A 16,040-nucleotide genomic window follows, 5' to 3' on the forward strand; every position below is an offset into this window, starting at 1 on the left:
GACATGTTAACAACAGTTTAAAATGGGATTTGTGGAGTAGATTAGAATAGATCTTATTCTTCACCTTTTGTAGGCAGTGCCTCGGCTGCTTTACTGTAGCAGATGTATCCGAGTTTCTTGCTGCAAAGTGAACTTTGCCATGAGTACTGTACAGCAGGATCAGCAATTGCACAGTTGTGTCCAGGATCAGCAAGGGGATGTCCTAAAAGAAAGCGGCAATTACTTGACATGTTGGTTTAGCAAAGCTTCATATTGTTCTATAGTTGATGGATGAGGGATTATGTTACCTTTTATAAACCTTACAGATTAATATGGGAGTATCACTCTTTTATTCTAACTCTGAAAGCAAGTGTTTTCCCTACATTTGGACTACTTTAGTTCCAAGGAGAGCTGATTTGAGCAATGGGATGCATAACGGTCCCTGCAGAACCTACTATACCTGGCTTGTGTATATATTTAGGCCTACCTTTGGGTGACTTACTGAATAGACAATAAATAACGCCTTTAAATTAGTTTTATATTTAAAAGGAAGCCAAGGAAGGGATTTAATTTTCCTCTTGGTGTTTGTCAGTAATCTAGCAGCAGCTTTTTGAATGTTTCAGTTGCAACTGACCAATGGTTTTATTGGGGTGGCCAGTTAGTAGTGCATGAACACTTTCAACAAATAATTGCCTGAATGGTCTTTTCTACAACTAGCTTGGACACACATTTTTATCTTTTTTTAAGATGCCAGATTATAGACTTCGTTTCAGCTTTAATGTGGCCAAACAAAATGGAAATGTGGTTTGTTTAGTATTCATTTGTTTTCAACACACTGGATTCTATTTTGTCTAAAATTGATTTTATTTTCCTATACATTTTAGGATATAGCAATTTTATTTTATCAGAATAGAACCACAAAGAAAAATACCTACCAGAGTCCCAATTCATATAACGGTAAGGTCTCCCATTAGACCATTTCCAGCCATGCTCTGGATCCAGGAACAGACCAGTCCAAAGCTTATTGCCTCCTGTACCTAGTAGTGCTGGCATGGAAATAAAAGGACAAAACATTTAGTCTTTCCCAATGTCACTAATTAGTTGTGTGGCTAAAAGTTTCGGATCATTGTTTATATGCATATATTCAGAGTCAGTGTCATCTTACCTGTGACATAAGCCTGCTGGTGAAGATCGTAGATACTCAGCAACGAGGCCCCCTGCTGTTTGCAGCTGGCTTCAGCCTGTGGCCAAGTCAGAGCTGATTGTGAGTTGAGCTGGTAATATTCTCCTGTGGTAGGGTGTGTATTCCAGTCTCCTTTTGCTATGAATGTAAAACATAAACATGTTATGTTTGCTACTTTCTCCCTGTTAACTTAAAGGTGACCTATCATGCAAAATGCACTTTTGTACGTTTTTTATACATGAATATGTGTTCCAGGGAACTCACCAAGTGTCAGAAAACACAACCCTCTCTATGTTCCTCCATACCCAAATCTCTAAAAACGGGGCTGCAACGGATCTGATACAGACCAGTGCTGGAATTGGGCCGGTACTCACCGGTACGCAGTACCGGCACTTCTGGTTCTGACCCATGGAGTACCGGCACTTCTTGCTCAGTACCGGCATGCTGGCGGTACTCCGGTACTCATGCACCGTGCCAGTACTCAACACTCTCCCGCCGTTCTTATTATACATCCATATATATATATACAGCCGCCCGGTACTCAGTAGATGCGTCATGAGGTGCCGAACGGACATTCTCATCGCTCTAACCGCTGGAGTTTCACAGCGGCTGTCAGCTGTTTACTCCTGTCATTCAAACAGAACGTGCTGGAGAGGGGGCGGGGCTTATCTTCTCCATGTAAATACTGTGGTGGAAACGACTATGTCAAAATTAACCTATTTGACCGTGATTTAATAGTAATACACGTTTAAAAATAATAATAATAATAATGCCGAAGTAACAACATACTGAAAACTGTTAGTAAAACCATGTTTTAATGCTTTACAATTTACATACCTAGATGCACGTGTGCTGTGTTTATGCAGTGGAACTCCCACCCAGTGGGTGGCTATGTAGAGTGATAGAACAGAGCAGGCACGCCCCCGAGAGAAGGAAAGCAAGTCACGTCACAAATTAGCATTTCTAAAATGTTAGCGTGGATTAATAAAAGTGCAAAAAGACAGCGGTTGTCGCCGGAAGAAACTTCAAATACAGAGAATGCTGTGCCTGTGTTGGAAATTGTGTCTGATGGGGAGCTTTCTTTGGTTGATCCTCCTGCTCCAAGTTCTAGTGCATTAGCACTAGCTCCGCCGCCTCCTCCAGAGCCTCTAACGTTAGCTGCTGCTGGCGCAACTGCCACCACCAACACCGGGCAAAGCGATGCACCTGACTGCTGGACAACGGACCAGGTGCAATATTTTTGCAAGACCAATGCATGGCTCCTTCTTAAAGATAAGAAGCTAGGATGTCGGATATGCAGAGATGTCAAATCTTTGGGAATACACACTGGACAAGGACTGAAACTGTCAACTGAATGGGGTGAGTGTGCAGTGTCTCATTTCGGTGTTGACAAGGGCAAACAACAAGCTAGCCTGAGAAAAAAAATCAAAGAACATAAAGAATCACAAGCCCATGTAAAAGCTGCTGACATCCTTACATCTGCTTCACGTGAAACTATTCAACATCAAGTGCAGTCTATGCATAAATCTGAATTAGACACCACTATCAGAGTTTTTCGAACGGCATATAAAATTGGCAAACATAGCCGGCCATTCACAGACATGCCAATTGATTTGAATGTACAGAAACTGAATGGGCTGAACGTGGGCAGGGTTTTGCACTCCAATAAAACCTGTGGCGAAATCATCGACCACATAGCTCACGAGCTGAAGAAAAAAATGGCAAAAGACATTACAGAAAACCAAAGAAAACTCTGTGTTTTGGTCGATGAATCTACCACTATTAGTGGTAAAACGGTGCTTGTTGTGTGTCTACGCTCAGCATTAGCTGATGCTGAGCCCGAAACGTTTTTTTGGGAGCTGATCGAGTTGGATGGAACAACGGCTGATGACATCACAAAGGCGTTAATGGAGTGTCTTGGAAGAGATTTTAACGAGGACTTTTTAGGTCAGTGTTTCGTTTCTTTTGCATGTGATGGGGCTTCAGTCATGCTAGGGAAGAGAACAGGCGTTGCTACCCAGTTGTGTAGTAAATTCCCAAGCCTGTTTGTGTGGCACTGCTCCAATCATCGTCTAGAGCTGGCAGTTGGGGATGTGGTCAAGGAGGTCTCAGGGCTCAATCATTTCCAGATCTTTTTTGACAAACTCTATTCCTTGTTCCATGCCTCCCCCAAAAATCAGAGGCAGTTAGCGCAGTGTGCGCAAGCAGTCGGACAGCGTCTCCTGGTGATAGGGCGTGTTTTGTCCATCCGCTGGGTGGCTTCAAGTGAAAGGAGCGTCAGAGCAGTCTGGGAAAACTACCGAGTGCTTCATGATCACTTCACAAATGCTGCAAACGACACGAGCAGGGATTCCAGAGACAGAGCAAAGTACAAGGGCCTGGATGATTTGCTCACATCTGCAACGTCTGTCAGCAATCTGGGACTGTTATGGAAATCTTTAGACCTAGTCAATACTGTGGAGATACACAAGTCAGAAATATCAAACAATAAATGGTGAAACAGACAGAGTTGTCTTTCGGGTTATTTATTTGAGGCCTCAAAGACACAGGTCTCACAGAACACAAGGTATCCTGAGAGAGTGCGCGCAGAGTAGAAAATGCATACAGGTTATATAGGATTTTGGTCAGTTCAACAACATCCCGTCACTCATTAGGAGGGGCCCTGGCAGGAGAGATAAGCTTTCCAAAGGAACTGAAACTGTCAATCACTAATAGATCGAACCAGGGGCCTGTTCAGCAAGAGGGAAGTGAGGAAACTTGTCAGCAACAGATGGAGGGCTAAGAAATGGGGAACTTGATTATAAGACGGGGAAACTAAACAGGAACTTGCCCATTGCCCTGCGCTTGGTACCCAGCCCCCTCATCAAGTTCAGACCTCAGGCGACCTTAAATGTCACTTTCCAGGGAGACAGAGGACATGAACTAAAACACATCACCCAGACCTTACTTCGACATTTTTAAAGGTCATGAGTGTCAATACATCATTACAGACACTGTTGGAAAATGCTGACAGAGGTTATAAGCTGAAATACATTATTATAGGAACTGCTGAAAGTGCTAACAGAGGTTACAAGCAAAACACATCATTCTAGGAACTGCAATTGATGTGTCCATGTAAGGTAAAATATAAAGTCTGCACTATAAGAAACCTTAAACTACATATATACAAAGTTTGCCATTACAATGTACGATGCGCTCACAGAGCTCAGCGACCTCTCTCGGCAACTCCAAAAAAGAGAGATGACACTGCCTACAGCAGATAGGCTCTTAACTCGAGAAATACGAGTTTTTGAATCCATGGTCACCATGCCTGGCCCACACATGACTACAGTTCATACAGCTCTAGCTGAGAAGTCCTTCAAGGGTGTTGCCCTGCGTGAGAATGGCAGGCTTGTACAGATTCATGCAGGTCAGTTTTTCCGCAGTATGGTAGAGAATCTGAGACACAGAATGACTTCCACAACCTCCTCTCATGTCAGCACAAGAGAAATCCCATTACATGGCCGGGAGGCCCGGGACAATCAGCTAATCCAGGACATGAAAGTTATCCATCCTGGAAGTTGGCCTGAAGAGGAGTTAGACGTACAGTATGGGGACGTAGAGGTGCTACGTTTGTGCGAAGTGCTGAAAGTGGACAGAAGAGAGACTGTTCAGGGCTTTCGCGAATATAAGGAAACCAGGGCATCCCGTACACCTGCTGCCATGGAGCCTCTACTGAAAGCAGTCCGAACCATCGCTGTCTCCACTAGTGAGTGTGAGCGGGCATTCAGCTGCATGAACGATATCCTTACTGCAAAAAGGAATGCTCTCTCTGTCAGCCGACTGTCCAGCCTGGTTTTCATTAAATGTAATGGACCATCACTAGGACAGTTCAATCCGGAACAGTATGTGAGGTCCTGGCTGGCAAAGGGAAGGAGAAGTGCTGATGAAAGAGCCAGTCCAGCTCCAGCCCCTGATACTGATGTCCCCAAGGCCTTCTGGAGCCTTTTCTAACCATGTGAAGTATATTGCAAAGCAGCTCACCCAGTGAGAAGACTTTTGGCATAATGTGCCGATTTGTACAGATCCTGGAGATAGAAGGACTTCAGACCAACCAGGGAGTTATCTGATCAGCTTGGTGTTCAATGTAACTCTTTACCATGGCTCAGACTTTGTTACTTGCAGTTACAGTTTCTCATTTTAGATTGTGCAAATGTTGCATTTGTTTTTACATGTTCTTTGTTCATGCTCTTTATCATTTTTCTGAGTTGGAAAGTTAGATTGCATCATAGTTTACTTTATACATATTTGTATTCTTCAGTGGTGAAGTATATTGCAAAGCAGCTCAGCCATGTGAGAAGACTTTTGGCACTTTTTCGTTTTTCGTTTTCTGAGTTGGAAAGTTAGATTGCATTCAAAATGTACAGAAATACTTAATTTTGTTAAAGCTTTTTATAAAAAATGCTTCTGACCAGAGCTTTGTTTCCTTGTCATTAATGTTGAACACCACCAGAGGGGCTCTCACCTGAAAGGTCTCTGCTTCATGTGTCTTCAGCAGAAGATCTAGACTTTGATTGCTATATTTTCAGTTAATATTGACCTTACTGAGCTTTAGCCATATCCGCTGCCTATCATAAAAAATGTTAAGTACAGTGAACCTTTCTAAAATATACAGTAGTAAAGAGACAAACCCACCAGCATTATAGTAGCCAAATTCTTGTTTGTGGGCTGTATATATAAAATTGACTTGAAAAAGTTGCTGATTTTAGAGTACTGGCACCTTTTTCATTCCAATTCAAGCACTGATACAGACTGATCCAGATTTGAACACTTCTATGATGTCACAGAAGTGGCGCTACGGCTATTGGGCCAACTCCACCAATCAGGAGAAGACAGCCACTGACATTGCCGTTCGAAAGCGCTGGAGATGCTGTAGTACATATGCCAGGCTGTAGATGGTGCTGTTCTCACAGAATCAGCCCATGAAAAGACTGTTAAATTGAGCGAAATGAGGAATGGCTAAAATGCATGATCTGTTTGGTATCTTGAAAAATAAAAAGTATAAATATGCCTTATATAGGTATGGTCCAAGCGGCAAACTCTGGGGAAGAGCCGGGACGCCAATACGGAAGTGCCACACACTGCAGTTCATATATTGGCCGATAGGGACTGGCTGCAGAAAGGAGCAATTTCCATAGACCCCCATGTTAAAATGCCCAACTTTACAGCAGAAAAAACATGTTTCTACCCATGGGTGCAATACATATTATTATGAATATAGTTAAGTTCCACCTTCATGATTATGGATCTGTGAGTGAATTGTTTTCTAACACGACCCTTTTATTTATATTAGGTCTTAAAGTTTTTGCATAAATTAGGGCGTGGTCACATTGAGTGACGGCTCTGTCAAGTGACTTGTTGCTGTTAGCTTCTTGTCTATCTGCTACCTATTCCGTGAAGCTAGCTACTGGGACTCTGCCTGCTCAGCTCATCCAGGGAACACAACTTGAAGCCGGACGTGGTTGTTTTTTCTTCATGCTTATATATCGGACTATTGTGACTCGCTCTGCGGTTAAAACAGACGGTGCATGCATGGGGTTTTGCGGTAAGTGAAAATCGAGTACTTATTTATGTGTTAATGATTTTAATCGGCTACGTAATGAATGTTAAGGCTTGGTTTAGTGTGTAAGCGAGTGGTAGCTACATCGGTGCTAACGATGCTAATCGTAGCCTACAAGTTAAAATAATAGACTGTAGGCCTATATATAAAGGTTAAAACGAAATAGACAAGTGTTAAGCGTTAAGTGGGATAATACTGTAGAACAAACGGCTTCCGTTTGAGGTTATAAAATAAGGTCATCCTTGTAACTTAGAGAGATATTTTATTATGTAGGTATAGGAACTGTATGCATCGCTAAGGTTAATTTAAATTGGCTATGCTCAAGTATGTAGACAAGCTAACGTCGTAGTAGTGTATGTGAAATCAACCTCACAATAAGATGTGTGTATATTACAATTATTAATGTCATATTTCAAGATGATTACTTAGATATTACAATATGGTTGGTTGAGCTGGAGTTCATTATTGAGCTTACACGTTAACGTCACAGTCATCTGAAGAACGAACCCAAACCTTGTTATTTTTATTAATTGCATTACCAAATAGGTATGAAATAAACAGTAAGCATTGGTAACACAATTTCCAAAGTTACAGTAAAATAAAAAGGACCCTGACTCGGACAATACACAATCCAACATGTTCAACAGAAGATAATCAGTTATATTGTTTGTACACATGGTACTTTTCATATATATCTGTTTGTTTAAGGTGTCCAGGTGATGCAGACAGGCTGGACCAGAGAGTGAGAGACAGAACTGGACTCCTCACAGCAGTGAACTTCAGCACAGGTACAAAGACTCTTTTTTTCATACTGTACAAATAATCAAGAAAGATATTGGTTTAAATCAGTGGTCCCCAAACTAAGGCCCGCGGGCCGGGTACGGCCCGCCTCCACATTTGGTCCGGCCCCCTGAACAATACCAGAGACGCATTATGATTTTTTTATTTTATTTTATTTATTTATTTATTTTTTTCAGTCTGGCCACGCGAATCCTAGACTAGCCCCTGTCAAAATGTTGTGACCTGCTCTATCGAAATCAGTCGCATTGACCCGAAGACACCTTTTGAGTTGTATACACTGTTGGAAAGAGGATATTCCTAGCTTTCTAATGATATCAGGATTGTTTTTGTACTTCAAATATTAAGCGAAATATGTCACATTATATAATGACTGTCACCGAGTCATCATTTTGAGAAAAAGGCCTTCAAAGTTGTCTCTTCTCTGGAATCCATCGATCTGATTGATTATTAGCGGAGCAAATGATCAAAATACTACCGAGGGAAGATATTTTCGTTTGGAGGGGAAGCTCGCGAGTGTGTGTGTATACGTGTGTGTGCTTGTGTAATTTTGCGTTTGTGTGTATTGTGTTTGTTTCCCGGGGAAAACACTCACGAGAAACACCGGCTGTTGTTATGCCTGCCGTTCTCCGCTTGTAATTATGCCGAAGCTTCAAAGTTGTATTTATCATCTGAATTTGCCGAAACAAGTTTAATATTCTGAAAGCCAAGACTTTGTTTAATTGAAATCAGATGAAAACAAACTGTAACGGACCCTGCCATGTTATCTATGATTACTATACTCAGGGCCGCCCCTCCCTACAGGCCAATCACGCAGGCTGCATGGGGCCCCGCCTTGCGCAGGGGGCCCCGCCCAGAGGGCCTCAGCTGCTGTGCGCAGTTCTCCGCGCACCCCCCGCAAGAGTGAGAGGTGACAAGGGGAGCACGTCTGTAACCCGACACCGTTGCAATGAATCGACATCTGACCAATCACGGCTTTGATACGGCCACTAGTGCAGGTGAAGAGATGTCGGTGAAAAGACAGTTTCAGTCCGAGAGGGAAAAAAACAAAACATGAAGAAACTAGAGCATCACTCGAAGGTGGGTTATTGTATGAGTCAAATGTACAGCTTGCGAATGTTGTATAAGTCAAATTGCCAATTGCCATCTTAAAACATCAGCTGCAATTCACGACATGAAGAAGGCAGTCTCTGCATCGCATACAGGCTAATGGAGACGCAGTTATTTCCAGCATTCTTTATTTACCATTCATTCAAGTATGTGATGCCTTTGATCTGCTAATGTACAGGAGGAAGAGAGATACACTGTCTGTCTAGTTGGCTTACATAACAGTTAAAGTGTACAGCCTAAAAAACATGGAGCATTTTTTCCCCTTTTATTAATTTTTATGTCAATTTGCACATTTCATGGTGACGCTCAGCCTCTCCCCTTAACTCCTAACAGTCATCATCATGTCAACCACAACACAGAGAAATACTGATAGAAATGTGTGTGTAGTTGTTGATACATTGCTGACAGAGGGAACTACATTTGAATACAGATTTAAGAAATATCAGTTTTTGAGCATGTCATAAGCATGTTTTGTCTTGACTATATTACAACTATATTATAATATAGTTTATATTATTGAATTGATTATGATTATTATTATTAGTAGAAGTAGTTTATTTGCATTAATTATATTTTAATCTTTTTGAGGCTAGTATTTGGCAGGAAATGCAGACATACAAGCACATTTACATTGCATTTAGCTGACGCTTTTATCCAAAGCGACTTACAATAAGTGCGTTCGACCAACAAAATACAAACTTGAAGAAAACAGAATCATAAAGTACATTAGGCTTCATAGAGCAAAAACATTTCAAGTGCTACTCAACTGGCTTTAGATAAGCCAGCCCTTTATTAGTATATAAGTGCTTTGTTATTAGTTCTATCGCTCGAAGTGGAGTCGAAAGAGATGAGTTTTCAGTCTGCACCGGAAGGTGTGTAAGCTATCTGCTGTCCTGATGTCAATGGGGAGCTCATTCCACCATTTAGGAGCCAGGATAGCAAACCCACGTGTTTTTGCTGATGGGAACTTGGGTCCCCTTCGCAGCGAGGGTGCAGCGAGCCGTTTGGTTGATGCAGAGCAGAGTGCACGTGCTGGGGTGTACGGTTTAACCATGTCCTGGATGTAGGAAGGGCCAGATCCATTCGCAGCATGGTAAGCAAGTACCAGTGTCTTGAAGTGGATTCTAGCAGTTATCGGAAGCCAGTGAAGGGAGCGGAGGAGCGGCGTGGTGTGGGAGAATTTAGGAAGGTTGAAGACCTGGGGGGGGGGGGGGGGGGCGCTGCGGAAGAGCAGATTGCGAGTGAGAAATAAATAAATTGGAAATAAAAGTTTCATATTCTGAAAGCCAAGACTTTGTTTGTTTAAAATCAAACAAAACGTAATAACGTAACCAGATGAGTGATTACAGCGCCCGGTATCGTTTGACACACATTTGTATCACACAGATGCAGGACTTGCACACGCCTGTTATCTAACCGACAGGTCCGCACGCACTCTCCAGCTGAAACTCTCTCCTTATTAATTTAAGCATTTTACTTATTAATGTATGCAGACAATCACACAATCTATGTGATTTTTGGATTTACCGTGCCTCTCAATTGCCCGTGACAGGTTGGCAAGGTCGATGAATCCTGAAGTTGCCCAAGGATTGTTCAGGGAGCACGAATCCTTGTCAAAAAGAAGACATGGCCAGCAAAATAGACGCTGAAGTTTAGCGCTTCCAGTTAGCCACTCCGTGCGGACATAATTGTCCTCATTGAACATCTGATTCTCTCCCTTTTTCCTCTGTGTACACACAGCTGGAGTGCGGGCATTGGCCTGTCATCTGATTTAATTTTTAGTTGCTGCTGTAGCGGAAGTTTAATAAAGTTATGTTTGATTAAGTACGCCAAATCTCCACCCTCCATAATGCTTCATTTGCTTGATAATCTCTAACGGCGGTGATGCCAGTTACAGTATTAAAACTGATGTTGATGTGATTTGATTGGATGGCAGTGTCCAATCAAATCGCCAGCCGCCAGCCGCCTCTGAAGGGAAGCAAGAGGCGGCTGGCTTCCCTTGGCATGGCCCTGACCAATCACAGGTTGGCAGGGGCATCACGTGGGCCTCATCTGATTGGTCAATCCCTCCATTTTTTTTCACCAAAGGAAGCCAGATTCGGCTGGCCTCCTCTCGCAACAGAGAGTGCAATCTACTGTTTCACCATAACATCTAGAGGGGCGCTGTTTCACTCTTTGTAAAGTACTCAATGAGAATGGGGGAGAGACGGCCGGCAGCAACACACAGCAAAGGAGAATTATCGAAACAAAACAAAGTGTTTTTATTTATTTATTGAAATTATAACTACAATCCGAAAAAACAGGAGCCTCCAGGAGAAAACGCCACTGACCCAGAGAGGGTTATTTGGTTATTATTTATTTCATAAATAGTGTTATTTATTTCATTAATAGTGTTATTATTTATTTCCTGACTTTTTTTCTGTGAAGATCCCGGAAAGGGTTATTAATATTTGGTTATGTGTGGCTTTCTAGAAAACAATAAATGTTTACGTTTAAACACCCATGCGATCGTCACACTTTTTCTGTTACAAACTGACCCGGCCCCCATCAGAGAAGGGAAAAGTTATGTGGCCCTCACAGGAACAAGTTTGGGGACCCCTGGTTTAAATGAATGAAGTATTGACTTTAATACACTGATATGTATTCCATTAAACAATACTAAATACTAGATCACCTACACATCAGTTAAGTTGAGGGTTTTTTCCATGCAAAAGGTTACATTTAGATGTTTAGCAATATGATTTTGTCAGCTTTCTAATTTAATGTATTGAAGGCAAAGATATTTAACACATAGTGAGAACTGCTACTATTTATCTCTCAATATTGTCTGTAAAAACGTGGTAAAAGTGATTCTTTCAGTGAGACAACAGAGCAAGCTTCTACAGTTGCACTACGTTTTGATAACAGTTAAATATTATTTTGATAATAACATATATTTCAATGTTGATGAACTTCATACTGTTCATTCATAATCTGATTGTCTTTGTAGCTCACTGTTGAAATAAAAGAAAAATATTACAATTACAAAATAATTATATCTACAGCCCCTAAACACACAAACACACCACTTTCATAAATAACACACTTGTTCTGCAATAAAATGTTTTATGTTTCCTGTCATTTTTGTTAGGAAAGGACATGCCTGAAAGACACAACATTTTCTCCTACTCTGAGGGTCAAGAAGAACATCCAAGAGGAACATTAAAAGCTGATGTTATGAGATTTTAAGACCAGTACAGGACATTCACTAAGAAACTACTTTTATTGTTAAAACACAGTCAGCTGATCGAATGCAGCTATTTCCACATCTACACTCCATCAGCTGATTATTTCTATTTGCCTCGCTTTATGAGCTTCACATCACTTGTACCGCAGAGTTTGCAATGTCACAAATAAATGGGGCCAATCTTCAGTCAGATGTGAATGTGTAATCTAACATTTTCAGTAAGAATAATGGACAAAAGGAGTGCAAATACAATTTATTGAAATGTGAACCAAAACTTAATCAAACATGTTTTAAATAAAAAGCACATATGGACAGAAGGTGTAAACCTATTAAATGTATAAGTAAACACATTTAGTCAAATAAAATGACAGACTAGGCCTGTGCAGTTGGTATCAGCTTTGCCCAGCATGGGCTCCTCCATCAGGCCTGGTCCTCCTCGCTGAAGAAAGACCCTCAGTCCTCTCCAAACCAACAGACAGGACGTCCATCACACGGAGGTTTCTCCCTGAAGTCTCTGCAGCTCTCTGGACACCAGGCTGTCTCAATCCGTCCACACTGAATATGAGAGGGGAAAAATGAAAATAATAAATGTTTTAGACAATAAGAAATATAAAGTTGACTGTTCAGTTGCTCAGTTTTTTTAGATTGTCAATACTATTACTGTATAACTAATATCTCAGGTTAAGAGGCACATTCAAATAAAGATTGGTCTTTAAATACATTTTGTCTTTTGAATTGTTTGTCTAAAGTCAAGGATCTCGAACTGGTACTTAGTTTTAATGATACAGTCTGGTTATTATGCTGTTTGGAGGAGGCCTCACAGGTAAGAGCACTAACTACTGTAGCTACCATCACATGTACCTTAGCTTGACTTAAATGTATTAAACGTATAATTAAGTGATATCAAAATATAAATAACTAATGTCATTTAAACATATTAATATTTGCTTGATTCCAGTGTTGAATTTAGCACAATTGCATACAAACGTTAAGGGATTTTAAGATTCTGAAGTATTATGCTAAAAACTCAATAACTTAGATTATTATTTATAGTTTTGCTGAATAGTTTCATGTCCGCTTACCTTAGAAACGTAAAATGCGACGGCAGCGTGCAGATGGGGAGCATGTTAGCTTAGCTTGGTAGCTTCAGCTAGCTCTGGAACTTCCAGCTCGGTGGCAGCAGGTCCCGCCTCGGCTCAGCCTCTTTGCCCTTATTTGGATCAGCCTGGAGAAGGCGGGAGTTGAACTCTGACGTCACTGTCGAGCCGTTAGTGGCCGACTCCGCCTACTAAGGGCTTCACGGCAACTCTGCAGAATCCTATGGGTGACGTCACGGACCCTACGTCCATTTATATATACAGCCTATGGTATGGTCCTACACTATACTATTCAAATATAGCATGATAGGTCCACTTTTAAGCTCACCTATTATGCTATATTTGAAAGATATATTATAGGGCAATATCTATACAAAACATGTCTCTGAAGTGTTTTGCTCAAAACAGATCACCCATTGTAGCATGCCTCATACCCCTCTATTTCAGCTCTGTTACGAAAGTGCTGATTCTTGGTCTGGCCCTTTAAATGTAACTGAGCTGCTGCTGGCCACGCCCCTTTGGCGCGTCAGCATACAAGCAGTGAGCTCTGTGAAGAGAAGGCTGACTTCCGGCAGAAACTCAGCTAAACGCTGCCTTGATTAAACGCAATATTATGTTCCAAACCACATCAAGCATTATTTCTGAAACAGTATGGTGCAGAAACGCTTTCTCTCGCGCGGGTTTACCACAAGGACAGTACATTTTTTTTGTCGTGTTAGCGATCCTTGCTAATGTAAACACAGACCATATTACTACCAAAATACGTCGCGTATTGTTTCTGATACAGCAAAGTTTCTGATAGGGGACGATAGGTTGGGCTGGACGTTGCCATGAGTTCAATGTGAAGCCAGCCCACATTTTAGTAATGACGTCAAGTTCTCATCAAGTTTGGATCAGATCCGTTGTACCCCGTTGTTAGAGATGTGGGTAAGGAGGAAAAGAGAGAGGGTTGTATTTTCTGACACTTTGTGAGTCACCTTACACACCGGGGACACATATTTATGTATAAAACACATACAAAAGTGCATTTTGCATAATAGGTGACCTTTAAGTTTTATATCTTTGTCTTCATTAAAGGAAAAGGGTTGTAAAGTAGCGTTAGTCTCTAAAGTAAATCAAATGACACGTGATCTGAATGATTTAACTTGAGTGCCTAATTTTTACCAATTAAAACATCTGTTGACACTAGACCATGTTTCAATTTGATCCAGACCAAGACAAACTCTTCTGTCCTGACAATGGTTTGGCGTTTGTTCTGGGATGTTATTATAAATATACATCTGTAATTTTGGTTCTAATCAAACATAAAAATTCAGATTTTCATACTGCAAACATGTAGGTGTTAAAGGGCCTAAGATGCATATTAATGAGTTAATAGCAGGTTAAAATAATAATCTAATAATAGTATTAAGAGTCACATATTGTACTGGCAGTACTCACTTGTAACTGGGCAGAAGCCCCAGCGTTCGCTTTGATATTTTGTTTCAACTGCACACCAAAGATGCCTTTCCGGAGAGTCGAGCGTAATGCAATTTGAGTACCACTTGTCTTTGTACTTGAAGGGAAACATGCACGGCAGTCCAGCTGCATTTCCATTAATTGCAAAAAGTTCTGAAAGTTACAAGAAAAAAAGCAACAATTATTTGACCACTTCAACACAATGCTTGATTATATTTGAATGCAGTTAGGAATCCTGAAAATATGTTTTTTTTATTTTGAAATAAATAAGTAAATAGCAATGCATGAGTATGACTATGTTAATCTTCTGTTGAATAGAGCTAACATGTAAATATATATTTTTAACATCATCTCTCTAAAAGGTTTTCTCTAAAAATGTTGGTAATCTATTTTAAGAACTTGAACTCCAATGAGAAACGGTTTTGGTGTAGGGTGCCCTGAGGACAGTGCAGTTCCTTAAAAACATTGCATTTGTATACTGTACCTCTGTATGTTCTTGCACAAGCACCACTGGACGTCCCTGAAATTGTAAGGTGGTTGTTTGGTCCGACTGTTTTAGAGAGAACTGCTGTGTTGTCTGCAGTGAGCTCAATGTAAAACTCTTGTCCTTTGAGGGCGAGCAATGTCCCGTTCTTGCATTCCCACTTTTGGAGGTCGCTGTTTTCGTCACATTCATGGAGGCTTATTTCACTTCCCACACTTTTACCTTGGACTCCAAGGCATTTATTTGACAATTGAACCAGAAGTCGGTCCCCATTTGTCCAGCGTACATCATTGCAGTTGTTATTTGTTTTAACCAAACAAAACCCAGTGTTCTTGTTAGTGAGTTGAAATGGTGAATCTGTTAAGAAATAATGACACACTTTACCTACAAGAAACCAGAAAAATATATTAACAACTGTTTGTCTATCATTGACTGAAAATAATTCAAAAATAAAGAGAACTTTAATAAACAATGTTACAATCATCTGTTCTCTTTTAAAATATAAATACAAAAACTAAAATCTGTTTGCTATTGAACAGTAACAAATAAACAAGAATGTGTTTAACTCATCTGACGCAAACTGACACATGAATGCACACTGCAGTCTCACATAAAGAGCAGTGCATATCTAAACAAACTAACAAAATCTCTTAAAAGTTGAAATACTGTACCATCTGAAGCCAAACATTGTAACGTTTGGATGAGGAGCACTAAGGCTGTACAAGTTATCCTCATGGTTGCCATTGAGATGTCTCACATCTGAAGACTTTATCCATGCGTTTCTTGCTGCGTTGTGTGTGAATAACTGTTGAACGTCAATCTTATAGTACTGACACATCCTGTCCTGCCAAGTCATCAGAACTTTTGAACATTTGTCTTAGACTTTTTTCCTCTGAAATATCACTTCCGATTTTTTTTAACCAGACCCCGAATGCTGATACTTGCACATTTGGCTTTTTCATCTTCATACACATTCCCAGAAAACACTTTTTTTTTTTCATTTGCCATTTCATAATAATCAAACACAAAAACAAGAACTGCTAGTATAATGCTCGAGTAAATGATCATTTAAGTGATAGCCAGCAAAACAAAACAGGTTTTCTCTC

The 16,040-nt window shown here is 40.7% G+C and overlaps 1 protein-coding gene across 5 annotated transcripts in view; it reads right to left on the reverse strand.

The window, feature by feature from the left end:
* Positions 1 to 15,786, reverse strand: part of LOC117541839 (macrophage mannose receptor 1-like) — a 46,718-nt gene extending 30,932 nt beyond the window's left edge. For all 5 annotated transcript variants that reach the window (XR_004568351.1, XR_004568352.1, XM_034209104.1 and 2 more), the window contains exons 1-6: positions 15,606 to 15,786; positions 14,935 to 15,291; positions 14,433 to 14,603; positions 1,145 to 1,300; positions 915 to 1,025; positions 65 to 202 (exon numbers count right to left, since the gene is read on the reverse strand). Coding sequence is in view for 3 of the 5 variants with exons in the window: in XM_034209104.1 (XP_034064995.1) it covers positions 65 to 202; positions 915 to 1,025; positions 1,145 to 1,300; positions 14,433 to 14,603; positions 14,935 to 15,291; positions 15,606 to 15,678 (1,006 nt within the window). In the remaining 2 variants the exon portion in view is untranslated. The remainder of the gene's footprint in view (positions 1 to 64; positions 203 to 914; positions 1,026 to 1,144; positions 1,301 to 14,432; positions 14,604 to 14,934; positions 15,292 to 15,605) is intronic.
* Positions 15,787 to 16,040: the final 254 nt, after the last annotated feature.

Source organism: Gymnodraco acuticeps, unplaced genomic scaffold, assembly GCF_902827175.1.
Source record: "Gymnodraco acuticeps unplaced genomic scaffold, fGymAcu1.1, whole genome shotgun sequence".
Classification (NCBI taxonomy): domain Eukaryota; kingdom Metazoa; phylum Chordata; class Actinopteri; order Perciformes; family Bathydraconidae; genus Gymnodraco; species Gymnodraco acuticeps.